This window comes from Sesamum indicum, linkage group LG1, assembly GCF_026168435.1.
Source record: "Sesamum indicum cultivar Baizhima isolate 11 linkage group LG1, ASM2616843v1, whole genome shotgun sequence".
Lineage (NCBI taxonomy): Eukaryota > Viridiplantae > Streptophyta > Magnoliopsida > Lamiales > Pedaliaceae > Sesamum > Sesamum indicum.
In genome coordinates this window covers 19,397,045-19,416,745 of record NC_142657.1, presented here as the reverse complement: position 1 = coordinate 19,416,745, position 19,701 = coordinate 19,397,045, and the positions used below count along the sequence as shown (strand labels likewise).

At 35.3% G+C, this 19,701-nt stretch overlaps 1 protein-coding gene across 1 annotated transcript; it reads right to left on the bottom strand.

Moving 5' to 3' along the window:
• Positions 1 to 233: 233 nt before the first annotated feature.
• LOC105167710 (plant/protein (DUF810)) lies at positions 234 to 19,029 on the bottom strand. Its single transcript, XM_088879587.1, has 26 exons — positions 18,680 to 19,029; positions 18,220 to 18,395; positions 18,048 to 18,112; positions 17,459 to 17,798; positions 17,034 to 17,100; positions 16,781 to 16,934; positions 14,433 to 14,600; positions 14,035 to 14,145; positions 13,210 to 13,419; positions 12,836 to 12,937; positions 11,002 to 11,232; positions 9,601 to 9,675; positions 9,118 to 9,198; positions 7,915 to 8,100; positions 7,687 to 7,842; positions 6,454 to 6,546; positions 5,490 to 5,561; positions 5,155 to 5,272; positions 4,334 to 4,512; positions 2,919 to 2,997; positions 2,175 to 2,279; positions 1,993 to 2,099; positions 1,521 to 1,598; positions 1,337 to 1,432; positions 1,101 to 1,196; positions 234 to 648 (listed from the first exon to the last, which is right to left on the bottom strand). The coding sequence occupies exons 1-26, from the start codon at positions 18,685 to 18,687 to the stop codon at positions 475 to 477; spliced, it is 3,327 nt and encodes a 1,108-aa protein (XP_088735713.1). The 5' UTR covers positions 18,688 to 19,029; the 3' UTR covers positions 234 to 474.
• Between the last annotated feature and the right edge of the window lie 672 nt (positions 19,030 to 19,701).

Genomic DNA, 19,701 nt, shown 5'->3' with positions numbered 1-19,701 from the left:
AACAAGAAATACAATATTAATTAATATGAAAAATATTTTTTAAAAAAATGAAATAATAAATAAACCTATGTATGTTCATATCTAAAAATGAACCTTTTTACCATATTTATTTGTATTAATTAACTTTTCCTAGATTATAAAATTCTTTTGCAATTTATTAAATTACTTAGTAGCATTTGGACAGAGAACTCACAGCAGCGTGCAATGCATGAATGCTTACTTTATACAAGGTGTTTGTAGAAATGCCTCGGACAAAAAAATTATATAGCCTATCATCAAAACTGTATTGCAACTTCAAACCACATCTAACTCAAATACTGAGAGATTCTGTAGGTACAAAACAGCAGTAAACGTTCTTACACTTCTCAAAGAATAATCAATGAGTTGAACAAACACTATGAGCCTATCTATTGCCCTGAAAGAAGATACAAACCATGAGAAAACAAACAGAATTTTCTGACCTCTTCGGCTGGCCTAAGTTGCAGATTTGGGGATTCTGTACTGTTTCTTGAGGAACTGAGAAGCCTCTGAATCACTCCTGTGACAGAGAATCCTTATAAGGGTCTTTGCATCGGCACCCAATTTACTCCTCCCACCTTGCATTTCCATCTCACTTGCAGATTTCAAGTCCTCGATCAGTTCTCGTGTCTAACAGTCCATCACAAACCAAGAATGTGAACGTTAGTGCCAGTCGACTCGAGTCTCACTCTGAAGGACCAGCTGCTATAGAAATGGGAATAACTCGAGCAGAATGACTTGTATTATACAAGATACTATCAGTATATCAATCTATGATAGCATCATGCTTTGATATAAAGTTCACATTCCATGTGAGTAGTATCCTTAGATTATATGTCATCATATCATGATCTAATAGTTCACGACCCATGTGAATTACTAGGCACATGAGCAGGATGAGATCGTTCATCAGTATGTCAACATTTAGTGTTACAAAACCTCAGGGTATCTCAAGAATACGCATGCTGACATATCATACAGGTATAAGTATCATTTACACCCATGTTATATAAACTGAAGTTTTAAACTAATTACATAGGTTGGTATCTCCAATGGACTAGGGAGCTTATTACGATACTAACCTCATAGCCATGCAACTTTATCACCTGCCGAAGACGTGCTACTTGGTTTTCCACAACTCCGCGAGGGAGTCCGTCTCCACCAGAGATAAAGAATTCCTGTAATCATGGATACATTAGTATAATGAAATCCAAGTTACTCATCATTCTTATTAGTCGATAACGATGGAAGCAAACAAGTAAACAGACGCATGATGAATATGGATATAGGAAATCAAGTACTGGCTCTCAGGATATACCTTTAAAACCTCTAAGTCTTCTTCTAGTAGCTTAGCATCAGCTGGAGTGAACATACGCGATGGACCTCCGTCTAGTATAACACGGATTAAGCCATCCTAGAATATACAAGATGATATAAAAGAACAATAACAACACTACTTTTAAGTATTCTGACAAGTTAAAACGAGCATGATAGTGACAAACCAGGGCTGCTTGAAGGAGACCCGTTACAACACGATCACGAAGTGGCTCAACTATGATATCACACAACTGATTAAGTACCTGCAGTCATTGTCAAGAAAATCAATATACCAGCTCCAGAAAACATTCTCTTTTAATCAAACAATTTCATTATGTTCCTTGTGATACAATTGAGTTTAAGAAACTGCAACAGGTCGGGTTATCTGGAATAGGCTGAATCAGTACTTACATTTTCTACATTCTGAGTGTATTACCATCCTAAAGAGGATAAACATGATGCCCAAATATTCATAGATCGAATGGCTAGACGTCGGTGTTATGTTATTGCATACAAGAAGTATTAGTGTCGGAATCATTATTGGCCAGGTAAGATGAAACAAACACAATACCAAAAAGGCTTTTCCTGACAATAAATCCCTAAACCAACAATAAACAAAATCGTTCTATCTCAATTTTGAACAAGAATAGATCTTACCAGATCAAGAGGCTCAACCAGAGATTCCAACCTAGACTGAGCGACACTTGGCTTATAGAGACCATCGATGAATGGCTCTCTCAAATCCCAAAAAATTGTTTTAGTTCCTATAAGTAAAACCAAAAATCATAAGCTTGAATGCAAGCTTGAAAAGATAAAATCCCAATCCCAATGACACATACCAGTAAATTCACAAATTTGATCAATAGCTGCATTTATATCTTTTCTACTTCCATCGAAACTGTCCTTTCGAATGGAATTTCTGGAGTTATCTTCCATGCTCCTCTCTGCACACAAGGAAGATCAGCATAAATAAACCTTTTTTAATTGCATTCATTGCTCACCTTGCAGTGTTCACTTGAGATTCCTACAGCTGCCTCAGCCAATAGTTCAGAGTTGCTGTATTGAGATTTTTCAGATACTAAAATGCTACAGTGACTAGACATTACAGATCATCTTAAATGAGACTGACAAAGAACCATCATAGATTAACGTACATACTACGTACTATAAGTTGTTTTGTTATTTGAAGAGATGTAGGACTTGTGGAAGACAATGACAGGAGGTGAGCTGCTGAGAATTAAACAATAAGGAGCTAGCAGACAAAAGCCAATCAAACAAATTGAAAGGGGTGGGATAACATAAACCAAGTCCTCAAGAATGTATATATTACGCATGGACAGCTGATTTCCTATTAGGCAACCAATGTGCTTTTATTGTAGTACTAGAAGAGCCTAATTTCCATCTCCAACCCAAAACAAGCAACACATGAAGCTTCAAAACTAGGGTATGCCATGATATTTAGAGCTGAATTCTAACAATTATTTACGACAAAACAGTAGAAAATATTTTCAAAGAAATAACGTGCACATTTACTTTTTAACTCGGTTCAATTCACTTGAAAAGTGCAAGTATGCATTAATTACCCATAGGACGACCATAACGCTTCTGATTCCATCGCTCCAAAATGCTATCTTCCAACTTACTCAGCTGGCTAATCGCATACTACGGTTAACCAAATGCTTGCATTAGTATTAATCAGGAAATGTGACCAAATATAGAAAGAGTAATATAGAATCAAGCACCACTATTGATGAATGTAAGCAAGCATACAAAAGAAGATATTAGAGGGTCCTAGCCAAATACTTCAGGAAAAAACAGAGCAGAAGAAGAGATCAGGGGGAACTATTTCAAAGAAATTCTTGGTAAAATGTATCAAAGGTTTGATTCTATAAATAGCAATCAGTAGAAAAATCATGGGACAAGCAATTATGCGCACGAGCACCCTTTTCATACATAAAAGGTGAACTGGTGAATCTGACAGGGTACTCTGCCCAAAGTGGTGTGCCATTTGTAAGACTAATGAGGGGAACAATAGCCATCTTCTGGACTGTCCTTTATGTGAAGGTATTTTGGGAAAGACTTTAATTTATTAAAAGGAGCACTTGGACTTCCGTCTTTCATTTCATAGATGAAATGTTGTTGATGCTTCAGAAGGGTCCGTGGAAATAAAGAAGCTAAGATGTTGCGAAATGACTTGTGCATCTAGGCTTATCATGGACCAAAAGAAATGGTATCTACAGTGACTACAACTTGGCTAATAGTTGCATTTGGCAGGGTCAACCTTTCTTAGACCTTTAGATAGATTGGCAAGCAGCTTTTATTTGATTTCTTCTAAATATCGATGTTTATCCTCCTCCATTTCATCTCTCTTTTTAACTTGATAAAAACCATGTTTGATTCAAATGAATGAACTAAATCCTACCTTTATATACGGAGGAGTTAGGTTCTGTGAAGAAAGACTTAATTTACACCTCAGTCCGTAGTTCATCTGTCTTCAACCAAAAGTATACCTCAGCTATTCACAGCCTTTCCGAATATTCACATCTGAACATTTCTTCATTAATCTTAATGAACTCATTCCTAACATATAATAACCTGTTTTTTGATCAAACCAAACACCAAAGAACATCCAACTATCACTAGTCACCATGGGTTCTTCACACTTTTCTGAAGGGAGAGGAAGAGAATCTTCATATTAAGATGTTTAATGTGCAGGAAGCTTTATGCATATATCCTTTTGTCTCTTGATCTTTTGAAACAAGAGATCGATTTATGTGCTCTGTTGATCACCAAGAACTTCGAAACAAGAAAACAATTACAAATTGGAGCTAAGTAACAATCATATATAGGAAAGTATAATCTTGGTTTTCTTCTCTATTTGTTTCTTCTTTCTTCTTTTATTTTTTTTTTTTGGGTGTGTGCGGTGGGTGGGTGGGTGGGGGATAGAAAGAAACAGGTGACAGGTACAGAGGTGAAAAATAATGTAGCTTGAACTCACATAAAGGGTATTTAACTGAACGCAAAGTATTGGTGTCGTCAAAACATTGACGTCATTTGACTTTCTAACTTCAGGCAGCCTTGGATCTGTTAGTTCCTTCTTGACAAAAGCTTTGATTCCGCTTTCTCTCCTGTATCGTGTAAGAGTGGGCACAGGTGGAATTATGTCTTCCTTGTCAGCTGCAGGATTAGTACAGAAGAATAGAAACTTCAAGGACAAGTAATTGAGTCTTAAGTTTAAAGTAATGTAACCAAGATCTCCAAACAATCAAGAAATGCCAGAACTTAAGTGGGAAATCACATAAAGCACTCCACCTTGGAGAAATATAAACAACAAACATATGTTGACAAATCAACTGCAAGCAAGAATCTCACATAAACAACTGAATAGCTCGAAGGGTAAGCAAGTCCAAGTTGAAATGCCATGAACATAAAATTCAAATATTACATTAGTTCACTGAGCTCATTATCTACCATATGGAGAATAAGTAATTCGGATTACAAGCTACAATCAGATACCGTAGATACATTGCACTAATCTTGCAATTATACCATATATTTTCTCCCATTAAAACCCCTTTCGCCTCAATGAAAGACTGGATCAAATTGATTTAGCATGTATAGTATAATACTGCTCAGGAGAAAAGGAAGATGTTTCAGAACTTTGGAGGTTAAAACCATTTATTTTCACATTTTATAAGAACTCAAAACAACTGTGTAGTTGTTTGGAATTTTCATACACAGCTTTCATGAAGGCATTCAAGTTCAAACATATAGAAAATGAAACAACATTTGGCATCAAACAAAAGATGAATGTAGTACCTAGGCTGCCAACAACATGCTTTGTATATACTTGGAATGCATTATCAATGCCACGAAAGAGGCTACTCAGTTCCCCTGGTCTCATTGGAACTTTAAGAGCAAAGAATTGATCAACCGTCTGCCAAGAAAGATGAAAGATAGGCCCCATTTCAGCTTTATCATCACATGATAGCATCATTGAATTTTGACAGTTAACAGTTACTAAAAAGGTGGAAAAACTACATATAATTTTCTCCTTTTCCTGCTTGTTTTCGATTAATAGGGCAAGCCCAAGATAAGGAAATAATCTGAAAAGGCAAGCCCAAAATAACTAAGGGTACTGTAAATATGCGAACCTCCTCAACAATCCTGTAGACCTCAACGATTGAACTTCCATGCCTTTGCTGAACTGAGACTGGGGCCCAATTCTGAAAGCAAGTGCTAAGCATTCATTACTTGCACACAACAAGAGGAAATAAAGAAACTTGCAGAATAACAGACATCCCCAGGTTAAAAAATCAAAATTACAAAAGAAACAGTAAGATCATCCAGCTATCCAGCAAAAGACTGGAAACTGAGTGCTCCAAACCTATTTATCATATAACCTGTTAAATGTTCTGATCATCCAAGACAGGCATGCATTTCATCGAGGTGAATATTATGTTTACTTATAATACTCAATTTCAACTTGTTATTCTTAGCAGCCTTATGCATCAGAGACAGAATTGATTATTGCCATTGTATTTCCACAGAAACTATGCAGCAAACATGATTTTTCTAATATAATCCAAGATATTTATGAGCTTGATTTGGTTAATACATATTTTTAGTTAACTGTGAAAATAATGTTTAGGCGCTACTACATATGGGAAATTGGAAGAACAAACCACTCCTATACTTACAATAGTAAACAACTTAACTAGGAGATTATACATCACATGTTTGCAACTGGATAGATTAAGGCAGCATCTCTTAATTTAAAGTAGATACGAAAAAACATTGTTAAATAAAAAACACTAGGGGAAAGGTAAATACAATTTTAGAAATTCAACTGTAAGTCACACTCTGTGCATTAAGGCACATCAACATTTATTTTGTCAATGAACGAATATCAACGCATAACCAGATTCACCTGCTAGCATAGATGTCTAACCTCAGAATGGACAATTGCTAAAGATAAAGAATATTAAAACTTCTAATTTCCACGTCCACACAATTCATTTAAAAAGCAATATGGAGAGAGAATACATCAATTTTACATTACTCTGTATGTGTATCCCTTTATTACTAGTGAGTGACAAAATAGTGAATGATCATTACCTCTTGTTGAATAACACGTTCAACCCAAGCTGAGATTCTTGCAAGTTGCGCATTGACCCAACGCAGCACCAATGTTCCAGATATAGTCTCAATCTGAATGATAAAAATAGTATATGTCAAATATTACACTAAAGAACTCACTTTGGCTCCAAAATGTTAAGATTAAATATTAAAAGTTTATTACAAAAACGCATGAGATGAGAAATAAAGTTACAAAAACGCATCGAGTTTATTTCTGTAAAAAGCTCGTTATTAAAGAAAAAGGGTAACTTACACATGGAAACAGTTGATATTACCAAGTGCATTGAGACAAGAAGTAATAATAGAAGCATATCTTTGCTTGTGGAAGTGAAATTACCATCGCAATTTAGTTTATCAATTAAATCCATTTATTTTATTTAAAACCTGAATTCTTTATTTAGTAATCAATTTACAATAGAAATAAGTATCATGGAATATGTGCAGTTAAACTAGTTGATCTAGGAACAAGTATTATTCTGCAGTCTCTGCCTGCTTCAGCTCATAGAAAATGAAGCAATAATTCCCACTTGCAACACAATTCCATCAAAGCTAAGTGTTGCCTCTATCCTTTCCTGCAACATTAGCGTACACTTCCAGCTATAACTTAAGAAAAGTAAATCAAGTCACTTTTTGAGTTGGCACTTTATCCATCTTAAAAGCCTCTCCAGGAAATCTTACAATTATTTGTTATTATTCATGGCCAAGCCTTGTTAATTCCTCTGTTCCCTGTTTCTTTCTTTCTGTTTTTCATCTTCCTTTTTTTAGTTTTTTCATGGAATTCCCTCGAGGACAAGAACAGACTTTGGAGGAGGTCTTCAATGATCTGAGATCAGAATCCGTAGCAAGGATTCCTCAAACATTTAATAGAGAATCAACATCTACCATTGAGTCATTCCTTCCAATAAGCTGAAGACTGGCAGACTAAGGATCAAGGAACAAATGACATTTTTCTGATGTAGATGCATCGTATTATACTGAAACTCTCATGGTCCTCTCCATAAATCTAGAAATACCAAGCTACAGCTTTTACCACAACTTTGTACTCCAAACCACAATAACCATCCACATATATCATCACCACTATGTAATCTTATTTATTCAGCCCAAAATTTACATCAGCATACCTCGGGTATAGTGCAGAAAATAATTTGATTGGCATAATCTACTCCAAAGACTAATAGGCGAATGAATACTTTAAAGGCAACCCCTCACCTTGTACAAATTTAGTTTCTTAAGGTAAGCCTCTGCAGTGCCCTCTTGACAGGTAGATGTGATGACAGCAACTAAATTTTGCTCAAGACTATCAGCAGCCGGAAACACAGATACTACATCCTCCGTAAGATGTTCAGCACTATCAACAAATGGTTTCTGAAGAAATTAAAATAGTTAGAATAACATGTTGCTCACCATGGTGAAGAACTGTCAAAGATGCAAGCTTACCAGTTTCATGCCATAAAGCTTGTGTATAAGAGATGCTGAAACGGCACTTGCATTCGGATGCCGCAGGGTTAATATGGGTAAATACATGGTCGTATCTTTTCTCAAAAGCTTCCTTGTCTGTTCAGCAAGTAATGCCAAGGGATGTTCATTTGTTGTGTCAGATAATGCTTCAACTTCCTGTATAATCTGTAAAGAAGGAAATCAAGATAAAGTAAGGAACTTTCTCCTATTCCGATGTATGGAATAGCAACTTTCTCGAAGTACAGACAGAGTGACTTCAGCAACACATAAGATCATGAAACAACCAAACTCAGTGGAGGGTTTAGATTTAACAATTACAATGGGCAGTACAACTAAATAAAACATGAATCATAGCTTCCAGGATTAGGCCTTCTAACCCGTCCTTCAATGCATGTTTGTTGTAACCAACAAAATGCTACAATGTTCTAGGAATTAGATGGTGGTAATCAGGTTAAGGTGTTTGATGAAGCTGGATATAAAGCTAGATGCCAAAAAGACAGCAAGATCATCCAGATAAATCAAGATACTTCCTAGACATTGATTAGTAAGAACGTCACGAATAATTAAAAAGAACACATTACTTCAGTCAGGTGAAACAGGATACTAATGCTGCCCATCAATGCTTTTATGACATGGAGATTATGGACACTACAATTTAGATTTAAAAATGTAACTATACTTGCATACTAAATCCAGAAGATCAGGAAGTCCAGGAAATAGTGCATGAGATAGTGAAACAGCAAAGCATGTTTCCTCATTAGTTTATCAAGCCCCTCTCTTCTTCTCTCCCTAATCCCTATGTATCATATCTGTATGGTATACCATTAAGCATATCTAGCATTATCTGCCTAAACAGGACTTGCAGATCTCAGGAGTATATGGATACATTATATGCAAACCATACTTGTCAAAAAGGAAAGTTCATTACTTAACCTAGTCTTTGCTTTATATAGGTTTGTCAAGAACTATTGAGCATTATCCATTTCAATTGAGCATCAAAGGAAAGTGCCGCCTGAATATAATTAACTCGCCCTAATACAATTCAATCACCAATCTTCTTTCGTCAGTTCAATCGTAAGATCTTAAAATTATCCATGGCAAACTTCAGCATAAGAATTACCTAATATCAACAATCAAACTAACAGAGTTCAAAAATCAAACAATTTGGATTAAACTACTTACTCTGGCGAATGCATGTTTATTTGAAGATGACACATACATCTCTATTTGCTCTGCATCTGTGAGAGGTGCAGCCTGCATCGGCTGCAAGCAATAACTAAAGTTTTAGCTTTAATGTTGTTGTTAGGCTCATATAGACTGTAATGAATCAGTCACATGCATGAATACATGGTGTTCATCAACTAGTTTTCATATTAATACTTCATCATTTTTGTTTCACTTCACAGACTTACTCTCTTTTGACTTTCCTCCCACTGCAAGGAAAATTAACTAAAGCAATCATCATATGTGAAACCTGGGACTCAAATTAGGGGCAAATGGGTAAGAACAAAGAGACATGGCGCATTAAGCCATTTTTTCAATTTTTTAGCAAATTGCAATCGGACAGAGAAAAACTGGAAAATCTGACAATATAAAAAACATCAACTTGAAGATTCCCAAGGGCAGAACAAAAAAAAAGAGATTAACCAAGGAAAACCGTAATACCAACTCAGGTTCTTCGAGAAGAAGCCTCCGAGCAACCATGGCAACAACTACTGCATTTTCCATCAGTTTTGATCCCTAAAGAGAACAAGAGAAGCAAGTAAAGCAATCAAATACACAGATATATGATCTCCCAGAGTTCCTTGTCTGAAAAATTTCACTCATGATTCATGATAAGTAATATCACTGAAAAGGAATAACCATGAGTGAAATACATAGGGAGTACAAATTTGACATTTTGCTGAAATTTTAACAATCAAGGATGTAAGACAGATCAACTACTAAATGGGAAGTAAAGGTTGTTGTATATTTCTCAACACAGTGCAGATTAAATGCATCTATAATTCTGAACTTTTCCTATGCTGTGAATGACTTACACTCACAAGTGTTTTATAGATTAAACTTTGAGTATTTGGATAGATCAATTCAAAGCATCAAGAGAAATAAAGGATGTACAAGACATACAGTAATCTTTTGGGAAGTATTTCCAATATCTCATTTTCTTGGTTTCCACACAGATCTTGTTTTTCCAGATATCACTTTTCACACAATACACATACAATTGAAATGGAGAATTAGCCAGGGTAGGTTTCAATGTTATCGGGAGAGAAACATCCTAATCAGATCACAGCGTAGAACTAGTTGAGTACCAAGAAAACATGTTTATCCCAATAAATTTCAGTTAGATGCACCTATATCTCAGCAGGCAGTCACTCATTTATGAAATCTCAATCTTAAAACATCAAGAGTAAAATTATTGTCTTGTATATTCTTAAAAGAATTGACAGCCTATCTTTTTCAGGGAAACAATAGATAGGATATGAGGCAACAACATAACCAAGTAGAAATAGCCCTTTTTCATTGAATTAACCAAACTACCTTTTTTCCGAACACGAGTAAGATATAGCTGAAAAAGCGCATAAGGTTAATGATTTCACGTAATCCATACTCACTTTTAAGTTAGGGATGGAAAAAAAAAACAGCCAGATAGCTGTGCTAACTTAAATCAAAGACACCCAGTTAAGAAGAATCTCATTTCCCTTCAATTCAACTTAGCAGTTTCTTAAGCTATGAAGATAAAGTCTGGTGGCCAGATAAGCTTGAAGATTCATAGTTGAGGTACTGGACTAAGGTTAAAAAATTGACTCCTAAAAAGATTTAGTCATCATTTTAAACCTTGAACTAAGTCCTAGAAAGGAAATGGTATCAAGGAAAAACAAATTTCTTACAGCTATGTTCACGTGAAACATTAAGTCGGCCTCCACTTGAAGATAATTGGATCTTGAATAAAATTAAATGATAGCAGTCAAAATATGCACAAATGATGTAAAAATTAACATAATTCATGTCTATTGTCTACAATCAATCAACTGAAAAATAAATACTAAAATTCATTTGAAAGACCTCAGCAAAATGAAGATGGTAATCTGTCAGCTGTGCATCAGCCCATTTTTGAATAGGCAAAAGGAATGACTGCAAGAAAGTTAACTCCTGAAATCCCTTCTCACTCTGAACTCTGCAACTCAAGCTTTTCAAGTGCAACCTTTCCTGTGGGCCCCGTTGCTCCTTTAAAGGTATTCTCTTCAACTGGTCAATAGCATGTTGCAGGATATCTTGTTCACCAGTCATGACAAACTGTAATGCATGTAGGTGGTTGTGGTTAAATTTTAATACATATATAGGAACGTGGCCAATCAGATAGCAAAAAGTAACTTGAACTATATAACACACACGGTCAGGAGCCCACATGATCTGAATGCTGACTGCAATAAAACCAAGCTTGGAGCATAGCATATGAAAGTATTTGACATGCACAGATAATTACATACTCCCACCCATCCCATTTTCAATTTTTCTGGTTTGACCACAAAGTTTTAGATGATTGAAAAAGTAAATTTTGCTTATGTTTACATTATTGCACTCAAAAGTAGAGGCAGAAAGTTAGTTGTGTCACATTATTACTTAAACTAAGAGGCAGATCTAGAATCGAGTTCCATGTTAGGGGAGAAAGTCTTATTCTGGGACATTCGAAAAAAAAAAATGAGAGGGATAAATTTGGGAAATAATTTTTAAAAGTTATAAAAAAATGTACAATACCGCACAAAACTGCAACAAATACAAAATGCAGGACTTTCCATTTCTCCCAATCTTTATGAGTACTTACATTATTGACCTCAGCAAAAAGGACCAAGTTGTAATGGACTTTAGTAAATTAATCTCAGACTTACCTTCTAATCAACTATTAGTCTTTTGTGAGCAAGTTTAGTTTTACAAATTGATGGGAAAGAGATCGAATTTTTCTGATACAGGTGGATAATGCAGGGTTTATGCATCCAGTACATTGGATCAACATCACCTCCTTTCAACAAGATATGACAGCTTTCTTACAACGACTTCTTCCTCTCTTTATTTTCCTGATAGATCTTTCTGAAACATTTTATGATTAATTCAATGTTTTTCTTTTCTATGAGTAGCTAATCCCATCATCCTAAGCAATAGTCACTATAATTTCTTTGATTAATTAAAAGCCCATGATTGATTGAAAAATACGTTTTGTCATTTCATGTCTCTGATTTTGGTACATGGAGATAATTGGACATCTACATGTCTAAGGTGTTAAACGATGAAAAAAACTGAAGTTTAACAGTAGTTCATAGAAGTACTAAACTATGATGGTTTAATTACACATAAACACGTACCAGTGTGAGCTATCAATAAATGTAAAGGATCCACATATGCCTTAGATGATTTTATCATTGTAATAAATCTGAATTTGTTCATTCAATCTAGCTTCGAATTCGTTAAGTGAATTTAGCAGATGAAATCTGAATCCTAGAAGCTTTTTCTCTCTATTCTTCAATTTTAGTTAACCTTTGCATTTAGTAGTTGTTTTTTAATTTATTTTCAACTTCTGTCACTCTTAATTTGAATGTCTAGATAAAAGGAGAAGTTGTTTAGTTGGTACTTAAATCATCTCCCACGTGGGAATAATATCCGATTCACCTGTTGTCCGCTAAAAGACTCACACAGTTGTGGTAGACTTAATCACAATAATGGGACAAAAGAATGAGATGAGAAGAACGAAAAGAAAACCAAAACAGATGGCTGGATAGACTCTCTGTCTAAGAGAGAAAAAGAGCGAGCGTTAGCCATCATCCATCCATTTGATCTGGAAATTCATGCATTTATAAAGCAAATTATTCTAATAAATTCCTGAAAATTTTCTTCAGTGTAATACCTGCCGGAATAACACCCATGCATAGCAAGTGTAATGGATTGTTTCTGTGATTCCTAAAATACGCCAGGTTGACTTGAAAAGCTCCAACATTTCTTCAATTTCCTGCCATAACGAAGTTGTGTTATTCAGAAGGACGAAGTAATCATGAGATTGTACATTTCGAGCATCTGATCCTTTTTCCCAAGAAAGAATGAAATAATAGGTAATGTCTTTAGAAGTCAGTCAAAGTTGTAGAAGCACCAAAAGTCCACCAATTTTCTCTTTTAAAGAAAATGATTGGATTCAGCTTCAAAACTCCAGGATTGATTTTCAGCATATTCAGCATCATTATACATCACAAATTGTTAAAGAAAAACAGAAAATATTCCAGTAACCTCTGTAAGTTTGCCCTCATCCAAAACATCAAAGACACTGAGCAGTAGTTTCTCATACAATCTGACATTCAGGTGATAACCATCTGCCCAGTGGCATATTTCACCAGTTAAATCACCTCTTGCGGGCCTCTCTGCAAGTGGGATAGCAATATCCCTCAGAGACCTCAAACATTCCATCCGTTGAAGATCACCGGTAGCTGATGGAAGAGACTGAAAAAATAAACATAATTTAGAGTGAGATACAAAAGGAAACCTGCTAACTGCCCATACAGCAACTCTAATCAGTACAAAGGACATTCCTGAATATCAAAGGCGTCTAATAATAAAATATCAAAGGCGTCTAATAATAAAGTAATTGTGGTATAAGTGATTAAAAAACTAATCAGAATTACCTGTTACCTAATGGAATATCACATGAACAGCAAAGATCTAAAAGAAGTTAACAAAAACAAATGAAACCTTAAAAACGGAGAGAAGAGAATTGGAATAAAAAACACAGATAATTTATACTGCTTAGTCGAATCACACTGCAAATGACCATGACTCACTACTTTCAGGAGACAATAAGCAGACTCACATAGATGAGCCTGCAACAGACTAGATATACTCAGAAGCTAATAAGTTTGCAGATGGATGAGTTAGTTGAGAAAGGTTAAGCAAGGACACTGCCTGTACGGGTGAAGTATAGATGAAGACCACAGATAAAGACAACCAAGTTTCTCAGAAATGAAGATGTGCTTAACCAAGTTCAAAAAAATCATTAAAAAGGATGCCAGATAAATGTCAATATCCAGGAAGAATGAAGTTAAAAGTATTCGGACACACCTCAGACTCTTCAATCTTTGCCAGTAGAATCCTCAAATCGCTTGCTTTTCTCCCAGATTCTCCAAATCCAACAACAGGGTGATTTACAAGCCCTTCCTCCAACATATTTAACTGGACTGACACCAAATGGAAAGAGTATTTAAAAAGAGGTAATAAAAGGGAAGTTATATTAATGAATATCAACATAATCTTTGCTTTGACAAATCTTAACAGCTGCACACACTCCTCACCCTCACAAAACCAAGAGAAAATCTCAAACCTCCAAAACTCCCAACCCCAAAGAAAAATATGGGGGGAGAAAACAAAAACAAAGCAAGAAAAAGAAGATAAAATGACGAGGGAGGAAGAGAGAGAGAGGGATATGATCTTACAAAAGAAAGTGGAGACAGAAAACTCACTTGTCTCTTCTGCCATTTTATATAGGACTTCTTGTCTGAGAATTCTGTTCGTGATATGCAACATAATAATTCCAATGGGATCAACAGAGTATCCATCCTTTTCCCAACTTTTCCGACCATGGCACTGAGAAGTGCCCGTCTTGTTCTAATGTCCATTTCCTCCGAAATCTGTTTCATACTCATCCAAATCAATGAATTGTAAGTATGAATTGGACAACTATACGAAACAGGCTTCAAAGCTAAAGGACAATGTTGAATAAACAGTACTACAAAAATGAAACTGAAGCTTGGTGAAGGCCGAGGTAATAGCAGCTGTCATTATTCAACTGACATTTCTCCACACAAAAGCAGAAATGTCATTCAGCATAGACGAATATAAAATTAAATTTAAGATCACTAAGAACCAAACACTAATTCATAATCTGAAAAGGAAAAAGAAACAGAAAGCAAAAGAGCTAGCAAATATGAAGCTTGGAAAAAAAACAAAATAAAGACAAAACTCAAAAGTACTATGCAAGGACACAATAACAAAACAAACTTAGAAATACAACGACGAAAAGGAAATAGCAGAAATGAAGATGACAACATAGCTTGCAACAATGGTTGAAAATCAACCCAAACTACCTGCAACTCACCAATCTAAAGAAGCGAGATGGATCAATAAGACAACACTGGTTTAAACAACTTAACACAAACCTGCATGACCAAAACCAAAATGCTTATTCTTTCCTACTACATATACTTTCGAGGATAGATTATTTGCTCTACCAAGCACTCCTTTCCATGCACAAGCGCCTACAGAGTTCATAATGACCACAAGTCAAGAAAATTCAGCTGATCTTTTATCAGTCTTCTCCAGTCCACTTCCTCCAAGGCGAAAATCACTTTGTAAACAAAAAGGTCTAGCAGTTACCTTATTCAAAAATGCTGCAGAAATAATTTATTAGCTAACTTTCTAATAGAGGGATGGAAATTGAGTTTACAGGAACCAAGTCTATGCAGCCTTTATATCTCCCCGCATTTTAACCAACAAAATTTGAAACCTTTTGCTCTTTTTCCTATAAAAATAACTAAAAATGCCTTTGAGGATATTTTCCTCTGTTTGAACTTTTTTTTAACCTAAATATTGAATTTTTAGCTGAGGAAACCACATTTCACAGTTCTGAATTTGTTCAAATTCCCTCAATCCCATTCCTATCCGACTTACATGTGTTAAGCATGCCTCGTAGCATTCATCCCTTAGCGAGAATTGAAGTCCTTCTAAATAAACAGACCCTCGATATTCTGAAAACTAAAGCCATGGCCTTTCTCTTTGAGGGACTTCATATCTTCAAAGGGTCTCTAGCTGCATTGCAATTTGCCAATCAACAAAGAGAATTTTTATTTACAGCAACTCTTGCAGTCAGGGACCTTAAGCTCCAATCTTATCTGACCTAGATGCCATACCAGAGGCTAAAAAGTTAACTGGCATAGGATTAAACTTCTTAACTAAGGCCTCATTGGTTATCATTTTCATTTGTTTTCCATTGTCATCATCTTTTTGTTCATTCTTATTATTGCATTTATTTTGTGGGAAAACAAAAGTGTGCTTTGATATAGCATAGAAATCTCAACTTCATTGGGTTAAAATTGATACCTTAGCTCAATATTAAATATAAGGGACCAATTTATCTTCTTCATATCTTATCAGTCAAATTATGTCGGGTTGAGAGAAATTATTATTTAGTTTGTTATGGATCCCATTATAGAAAGAGAAGTTATTCTTTAATTATGTAGTGGATTTTATTTTAAAATTAGTGGAACAGTCATATCCACCATTAATGACATGGTTCCTACTTTAACTAAATAGGTGTTTAATGTCTGAATAAATAGTCACAAGTACGAAATTAAAACTTGTATTTTTGTTCAAAATGGGAAAAACAAACACATTCTCGGTGTTCTAAATAGTGGAAAAGGCAAAAGCAAAAGATGAAAATGAGAACGAAAGACTCCTGGGTTTCCTAGTAACAAACCAATACTTCCTCAACCATCCAAATTATAAAGAGAAGAGGAGAAAGATGGCAAAGAAACAATTAGGAGCTATTATGTTAGAAGTTCCTCGGCAGAGCTAGTGTTATCCTAATGAGTACCCAAATTCACTGGTTTTCCAGCTAAGGGAGTAAAAATTTGATTTCGAACTTCATTCATCTCAATTATTAAGACATAATTACATCCAAGGCTCTGAGGCATACTCAAGCTTCAAACTCGAATAAATGTTGGAGGAAAACTTAATCTGTTTCCTGTAACCAGGTGACAGTAAGGTCCATGAACATTTGAGGAGATATATATGTAGGAAAATTACTTTGTACCTCCATCTGAATACGCATTGTCTCCAACAGGCCAACTAAACCATGAGAATTCTGAGATTGCATCACTACGTGTTCACTCTTACTTCGCCCCAGCTTCTTCATCAATCTAGACTTCTTCTCTTTCTTTTTATCCTTTGATGGAACGATAAGCCCCCTGTTTGAGCATGAGAAAAAGCAAGAAACACAAAATCAATCAGTTATGTAAAGAGGATAAAAGATAAAAGGTCAAAAAAAAACAAAAATAGAAAGATACCCTGAAGCTCCAGCTGCAGCAAGGAGGATTTCATATGCAGTTTCTCGGAGATCGTCGTCTGTAATGCCTGTGATAATGTGAACAAACAAGATTGGTTACAGTGATTCTTATTCAATCATAAAGAGTTTAACTCTATAAAGATTCTTTCTACTAACACACTGATAAACTGAACCTAAAAGATATATTCTCGACCGATTGAATCCTTTCAATGTGAAAAGGATTAAAATTCAAACAAATCACATGAATCGACTGTACCAAGGAAAACAAGCTAAAAAGAACATGATTCAACAGTTTAACTCCATTTGTTCAAAGGCTCCCAAACAGAAAGTTGTTTTAGTAGAGCTACAGGTAGTAAGAACTATGAGAGCACCGATAAAAGGACGAACTCCAAGATTCCACACTAGACTATCACGAGCAACGTTTACCAGTAGCAAATGAAGGCAATCCAAGAACAACATCAGAGGCATCATTTAAAACTCTTCTGGAATATCTACGGCTTTCAACCTCCTCCAAAACATCATCATCAAAATCATCAATGTCATCTACTGTCAGTTCTTTAACTTGTGAAGAGTTGAGAGATTGGGACTTCAACAGGCTTGGTGACTCCTCAAGTTGTTCACTCTCAAGAGGCTCCGAAATAGAAAGGCTGGACAAAATTGGTGTTGGAACCACAACAGGGACAGACGGAGGCGCCCTTCGGGGAGGAGAACCTGAAGCTGTGGGATCCGTGACTAGAAAGAATTCATCAGTGGAACCTGCATTATTCTTTTTTGAAATTATAACAAAAGTTAAAAGAGGATACCGACTTTTCTGCATGCTCGAGTATGAATGTAATTAAATATAATTGGGAGAAGGAAACTAGAAGGATGAAAAATGCGCAAGCCAAAATTTGCCTCCAACAACACAAAAATGTCAAGCATGCAAAAGGGAGAAATTGTATAATTCAAAGAGAGCACTGAAACATGCACCTAAAACCAGTTAACTAAACTTTGAATTCAGTAAACCTAATCTTACCACGCTGGGGAATAAAGTGGCATCATGGTAATCTCGAATAGCTTCTGACAGTTCAAGCATACCACCTACAGTCATCAACCCCAATGAGGAAACTTTAGCGCTTGTCATGCTTACAGTTCATTTCTTACATATTCAGCACAAAAGAAGAGAAACTTGTATCAAAATTGATCACCTTTCTTGGCACAATTGAGAACATAATCCACACTGACTTGATCCAGATCGACATCATCTAATGAGACAGCACCTGGAGGCATTACGACCTTCTTTATCAAGCTACCAGAGAGTATAAAATCTAACAGAACGCGCCTGTCCCGTCGATATCTTTGTAAAAGTTCGACTTCATTCTCCCTAGAAGCAGATAAACAATTATTTGGTTACTGGAAAGATCATTGAAATGTTTTTTACTCATTAAAGCAATCAATCAATACCCAACCACATCAAGTAGGCCCAAAGTTACTTAGAATAAACCTACAAACTAAGAATCTGCAATCAGGGATCCAAAATAAAATGCAAGATTTCAAATTAATCACTAATAACTAGTGATAAATTGGAAAAACTGCCAAATTCAATGCACAGCATGCACAATGACATGAGATTTAAAGAAAGATCCAGAATTAAGTAAGGGCACATACTCATCCATAGCGACTTGATAGTAGTAACCTTCAAGAACTCAGCTGCTGAACCTGGATTCGAGCAAGATTTCGCGAAAATGTAGTAGTATTTGGACTGCAATGATCCACCGAAAAGCGGATTCCAGTTGGGAATTGTGGGTTTCTTGAAATACTAAGTAGAATGGTGCAAGATTTTACAAGTCAAAAGGGCTGTAAAACCCCAATTGAGTAGAGACTAAATCTTGGTGGAAAGATGGGTCTTTAGACAAGAAAAAGAAAGGAGTTGAATTCAATGGAACTTCAGATGTGAACTGAACTGTGCGGATTTATCTGTCTACACATGCAGCAGAGATTTGAAATAAGAGATGTACAAGTAATAGAAAAATAGTGTGAAATACGATAAAAAGGCGGTTCGATTAGCCTAAGCCGCACCCTCATGTACCGATTTATTTTAATAATTAATCATTAATATACGTCAATTGTCAACTTCAAATATATAAGTGATGAGTAACTTTTTATTACAATAAACACTGAACACTCGAATATTGATAGAACTCGAACATATAATATTTTGATCATAAAGGCATTAATTTTGCCAACGAAGCAATATCTCGTTTCTAGCCCGATTGTATTGGCTATTCAAATAATTCGATTTTCTCATACTATATAACTTTATAAAACTAATATAATATTTCAAGTTCAAAAATTTGAAACTATTCAGTTGAATTAGTAATTTTTTATTGTTGCATACTTAAATTTTGAGCTCCAAACTCGTAAAAATCTACATACATTTATTACTGAGAATGATTAAATTCAATTTGTTAGCTCCATACTTCAAATTATCTCGAAAAAAACGAAAAAAGATTTGGAAATATTTGGGTTTTTGCATTTCCGTAATTTACCCAATTACTTTTTAAAATGAAATCTTACCAAAAGTTTTATCAAATAAGACATTATATGACAGAACAAAGTGGTCTTTGTCGTAAGGTTATCCTCTTGCAATATCTTCATAATTCCACCAGTATTTCATGTTGAAATGAGTA

Bases quoted from the DNA above. Each gene is read 5' to 3' on its own strand.
- LOC105167710 (XM_088879587.1), bottom strand. The intron at 13,420-14,034 runs GTGTGTCCGAAT...TTATTTTTTCAG, and splicing joins CAAAGATTGAAGAGTCTGAG to TCTCTTCCATCAGCTACCGG. The intron at 1,599-1,992 runs GTAAGATCTATT...CAATGACTGCAG, and splicing joins TGGTTGAGCCTCTTGATCTG to GTACTTAATCAGTTGTGTGA.